Source organism: Lutra lutra, chromosome 3, assembly GCF_902655055.1.
Source record: "Lutra lutra chromosome 3, mLutLut1.2, whole genome shotgun sequence".
In the NCBI taxonomy this organism is placed as follows: Eukaryota; Metazoa; Chordata; class Mammalia; order Carnivora; family Mustelidae; genus Lutra; species Lutra lutra.
Genome location: NC_062280.1, coordinates 140,495,554 through 140,501,553, shown reverse-complemented (window position 1 = coordinate 140,501,553; position 6,000 = coordinate 140,495,554). Strand labels below are relative to the sequence as shown.

Sequence of the window (6,000 nt, the reverse complement as noted above, 5' to 3'; positions counted from 1 at the left end):
TTTAATTCTTTTTTCAAGTAAGAGCAATAGTAAACATACTGAAGTTCTTGTTTGTCCAAATCATAAGCCTACAGAACAGTGATTGTTACAAACACTACCCATCATAGCTAATAATCAAATTAATGTGCATTTATCAACCTAGTAAGAAAAATTCTATCATGTTGCAGAACTAATTCTAATCTAATAATTGAATGGACTTCAATCACCTGCGACATGGTCAAGAAAAGGAAACTGGGACTGCTAGGCTTGTAGTTATCTCACTTATCAGTGAACTATCTTTGAGCCCTCACTCCCACCCAACCCCCACCCCCACACCGAAACATTGCTAAAAATAGCGGCTGCAGCATATCTTCCCCCTCCTATTAATTCGGCTCTGAAAATGTATTTAGGCTCCAAGTTCAGATGAGGGAACTTCCAAGCAGCAAAGAGTTCACTAGGGCATGCCCACAAATGGAAATGAGTCCATGGGCCAGAGAACAGAACAAAGCTTTGTTCTCACAGCAAGCTCAATGGACACACATGATAAAACCCAGAGCTGAACACTCTTCCTCCCAAAATCACGTTTCATAAGCAGACCAAAACAAAACCAAACACAAAACCAAACTGAAAGACCCTTTTAAGTAGGATCTTTTCAGGAAAACCATAATTTTGATCGTTTTTTTAAGTTAAATTGTGTTAAATATTATACCTAACACATAAAAGCTGAAGAAGTCTAAAATGAAAGCCACTGACATTACAAATAAGCGAATGTGTGATGATACTCGGCCTGGATAAAAGAGCTAAAACAAATTCCAAGAAGTCCTGCCAGAAAGGTGGTTTTAAGAACCACTTCTGAGTCTGTTGTAGCAGATCTGATGATCTAGCTGCCATGATTTTAGGAAGGCCAGAGTATAGGAGCATGCCATTACTTTCCTCTTATGATGAGCATTTATGGGGGAAACGATGGGGGAGCAATTTTAACTTCAGTTCTTGGACTTTGTCTTAATAAAACAAAACACTGTTGGATAGTAGTGGAGATTCTAATTTATAAAATATTGACCTGTGTCCAAACAAAATTTCTTTCATGATCAAGTTTTCACAGGTAGTCCTAAATTACTACTCTTTCTGTGCTTAAGTCTTTAGAGAAGTCTTGGCCTAGAAGTTTATCTCTACATGATCAGCATCTCAATAGGTTTAACTCAGATTAAACTGATTACTATTTTGAAACACCATGAAATTAAAAAAGGTCCTCAGTAGTGCAAATACAAAAGCCTCAAACTATCTTAACTATGCCTCACAGTATGGCTACTGAAATAGCAATTAATGCAGCATTTCAACGAGCCCCAAAGTCAGCATCTTTAATTCACGGTGGGGCCTCTATGACTATCCCACAATTCACAGACTGTCCCAATTCCTGGTGTCAAAGGGTTGTCAATATGTGAAACAGAAGAATTACCACAGATTTCCCCTTTCCAAGTTCATAAGTTCCTCTAGTCAGAAACAAAACAAAAAAACAACCAGCTGAACTTTCACCCCTTTACAACATTCCAGCCAAATTAAGGTCACATTTAAAATCTACATATCTGGAAACAAGAGTTGTTCAAAACGGGTTCAGGAAAGCTGTACATCCTTCATATATTCCTACACAGAGAACTGTGTCTCAGAAATGGGAAAAAAACAAAAAACAAAAAACAAAGAACAAAAAACACCTGATGGGTTTTTACCTGCAAAATTACATCACCTGCAGAGCACAAAGGACGCACCATCGCCCATACCCCCGGGCACTCACAAAACCCAGCAGCCTTGGGCTTCAGTTCTTAAAGGCTCCACATTTACTGGCTTTAGCAATGAATTCCTTTAGCAGAGGGCCATCCATTTGCCAAAATGCTGCAGTCTGTGTAACTTCTGTCAAATGATTGATGCAAAACTTAAAGCAGAATTCTTCTAAATCCTGGACACACACAACAAAAATAAAAACAAGAAGAGGCCTTTTTTATTAACTTTGATCGAATTACTTCTATCCAAACCCTCATCCCAAATCTTTCACCCTCCCCTAGAAAAGATATTTGAGGCCAGAAACCTCAAACTAAGCAAATAAGTGACCACAGATAGGTATCAGAAAAGCACACACCACTTAGCCAAAAATAGTGAAAGCAGTAATTCCACTACCTCAAGTCTGACTCTTTAAAACACACACCCATTCACACAACCTATGGGGGGACAGCTTCTGCAAGGCTACCACACAGTCTCGTCCCACGCAGACTTCATCCTGAGAAGCTGAAAGCATACACCTAAAACTAGTACAATAATGCCGGCCAATTATTCTTCAATACTAATTAAAAACAAAGCTGAAAGCAACTTCAGTCCATCATGTTTTACCACAGTCAAGAAGTCTGAAAAAAAGAATTAAGACAGCTTAAAGAAGATTTTAAGAAACAAAAAAGTGATAAAGAGATGACTTCAAGAGACACATTAAAAAAGAAAAAAATTCCAAAGACCTTAAATCCACTTTTATGCTCTCCTAGATAAAATGCCGTCATTCTTAAAGCCATAAGGAATAATACACTACAATTCCCAGTGAACTAATTTCTCAGATGGTCAATCCGGAGAAGAATATTCAAAGACTGGAGTTTTCAGTCAGACGAATGAAGTAACCAGCTACTGACACTCAGAAGGAAAGTAATACACACGAGTGGCAAACCGGAACAACTTAAAAACCTATTTGCACCAATGATAATACAGACTTTCATGCGCAGCAAAATGGCTACTATGTTTGTTCCTTTAAAAACTAGAACATATATTTACTAAATCAGGCATTGGAATGTATACAAAGTCTAAATATATAACAGCAAATCACACTGAAAGCACTTATCACAAATACCTTGATTTTTTTTTTAACTTTGCAAGCTACACTGAAGGTCAATACTCGGGGTTCTATCAAACCCGGAACTCGACATTTAAACTGCAGTGTCTTGGTTTCAAGTTTCCAGATACTGTCAAATGAGAATCTCAGGCAGGTTAGGGAAGGGCACACACAAACACAGTCACATCCCTTTCTACTCTCTCAGTGCAGAGCCCTGCAAACAAATGCTTCCTTCTTTTAAGGGTCCCTGAATGAGGTTCCCATCAGTCATATCACCAGTAAGAGATAAACCACCTCTATGTGTATCAGTCAGCTGCTGCCAGAGTTTTGTTTTCTAGATAATTCACAATGCATTTAAAATATCAGCACTGGGGCGCCTGGGTGGCTCAGTGGGTTAAAGCCTCTGCCTTCGGCTCAGGTCATGATCTGGGTCCTGGGATCGAGCCCTGCATCGGGCTCTCTGCTCGGCAGGGAGCCTGCTTCCTCCTCTCTCTGCCTGCCTCTCTGCCTGCTTGTGATCTCTGTCAAATAAATAAATAAAATCTTAAAAAATAAATAAATAAACAAACAAATAAATAAATAAATAAAATATCAGCACTATATTTGTAACAGCACTTTTTAATAAGAGAGTCCCTGTGGGCTGACGTACAGGTAAATGTTCTGTGTATTATAATAAAACAAAATGTTAAACTATATAAAACATTCCCTCTCACATTACTATTAAAGAAAAAGCCCTACTCCTGGTATTACAACCCAATGATTAAGAAACAGCTTTAGGGATTAAATTATATTCCACAAGGAGATAAAAGTCATTTTAATCTTATTTATCAAAAATAGAAAACTAGTTTTTCTACACATAATTTAGGAAGAAATAACAAGTCATAAGCACAGAAAGTTCTTCAAACCATGCAATGTATCAGATGAGGATCTATAAATATTAACTTTTAATCACATAATTTCAAATTCAAAGAAGAATTTGAAGAATTCAAAGAAGACTGCACTAAATTCTGGCATTGTAAAACCTTATGAGTTCCGTGTCTACAAATCTGGAATTCAAGCTCTTTTGAGTACACGTGAAAAAATGAGTTTACCCAGCTTACTAATTATACAGAGATGATCTTGGGTATAAACTTTAAGAACTTTTATGCAGTACAGGTATACAAAGGGTGTCTCTAATTACAAATCACTTCATACATTTGTGAAACTAGCTCTATCAAACTGCCTTCCCTTCCCCTCCAACTAGTTTGAATTGGTTCGATAACTCAGTATTCCAAAAATGTTCTGCAGTTTCAAACACTGAAAGTTGAACTAGAGAACCCTGAAAATTATCTAAATCTGGGTTATTGAAATAAGTAATTGTCATTTAATGGCTAAATCCTGCGTAAGGCAGTTCTATGGAAAAGGAAGTACTGAATGCACTTGGAAAGAAACTGCAAGTTCATTTGCATGAAGCAGAGAGACATAGCAATGCAATTCACTCAGCAGCCAATGCTCTGAGCCAGCTTGTCTTTGAGGTGTAAAGGAGATATTTTTCTGATTAATTCTTAAATATTTGAAGAACCTACATCATCTGTTTGCTCATTCTGCAAATGATCACATCTTCAATACCCAAAAAAGAAAATTCAACTCCTACCTAACTAATAAGGTAACTATAACAAGAGTGCCAGGCTTTATATAAAACATTTCCAAGAAGAACAAGAAGGCATCACCTGACCAGTAGATGAAAAAAGTTCATAACAGGGGTGTGCCTGGGTGACTCAGGCCATGATCCCAGGGTCCTGGGATGGAGCCCCACATCAGGCTCCCTGCTCAGCAGGAAGCCTGTTTCTTCCTCTCCCACTCCCCCTGGTTGCATTCCCTCTTGCTGTGTCTGTCAAATAAATAAATAAAATCTTTTAAAAAAAAAAAAGTTCATAACAGATTGGAGCATCTTCTTAAGGCCCACGGAATACAGAAGTGGGAAAGGATGCAAAATCAGGGGCTCTAAAACGATATTCTTGGTATTTTAGAAACTAAATCCCTTACTTACGACATTTTATGGTGAAATTATTATAAAGTGGTTCTAAGGCAAATCAGATAAAATACCAGATTTGTTGTAATCAGCAAGAAAGCTCAAAATATATTGCTATTCTGAAATAATTTATAAATTCATTCCAAATTTTTAAAATTATTCCAATAACTTTTATATTCTGAAAATAACTTGTTTTTCCTTCCCACAGATTTTCTTTGGTAACAAAGTAAAACACAGACAGTTGATGGTCTTAATACCCCATTTTAAAAAATGCTACTGCAGCCTAAATGAACTTAACCAGTCCTAAATTCCCCAAAGCTAAAATAACTGAATGCTAAGAATTTTATTGAAGGCCACTTGGCCAGGGTGAGACAGGTTGTGTATGGGTCACAAGCCAACCTTGAGACACATTCCAGATGGCAAGACTGTGAACCATAACTACTTCTGTCCAAACTTGTTGTTAAAGTAGTAACAAAACTCTAAAACTGTAAGTTCAGTATTTTATAATATATATCAGGTACAAAATATTCCAGATTAAAGGGGTCTTTGGTTTGGTTTTTTAGAATATACTTAAATATACTTTGTCTCACTAACCAAAAAATATTTTATAGTCTACTGATGATGGAAAACTTTTAATTTCAGAAAGAAAAAAATGCTGACCATCAGCCTTTAGCACAAAACTTTTCAATACCAATATCCCAAACCAATTTTGGAATTAGATTCCTGGCCTTATTTTTATGACTTCCCAACAATAGCAAAATCTTAGGATGTAAGTTGCTCACCAAGTAGGATTTTCTGGAAAGTGCTGTACTCTTGTTCCTAACTATTTCTTCTAATGTTCAAATATAAACAGAAAACAAAAATCTCCTGAAGACGGTATAAATAGAAACATTTCAAATAGAAACATTTCAAAATTCATGTGATGAGCTATAGAACTATCTTGATACAGTGTTTCATTCACGTCTTCTCCCTTGATGGCAATGTTCATTTGGGTTTGTACTAAAGGAATATGGAAGTGCTCCTGTGCCAAGTCCTTCCTCAGCTAAAACTTGGAGAAAGTTTGACAATGCACTCACAATGTGACAGCTCCACAACAAGCAGCTTACTTTAAAAAAAACTTCCTAACTACTGAGTCAATACATTTTTG

General features: G+C 36.8%; 1 protein-coding gene across 9 annotated transcripts in view; it reads right to left on the bottom strand.

Annotated features, from left to right (window-relative positions):
- Positions 1 to 314: 314 nt before the first annotated feature.
- RCBTB1 (RCC1 and BTB domain containing protein 1) overlaps positions 315 to 6,000 on the bottom strand; it is a 52,819-nt gene continuing 47,133 nt past the window's right edge. For all 9 annotated transcript variants that reach the window (XM_047723369.1, XM_047723374.1, XM_047723367.1 and 6 more), the window contains one exon: positions 315 to 1,930. In XM_047723369.1, the coding sequence (XP_047579325.1) occupies positions 1,790 to 1,930 (141 nt within the window). In that variant the 3' untranslated portion in view covers positions 315 to 1,789. The remainder of the gene's footprint in view (positions 1,931 to 6,000) is intronic.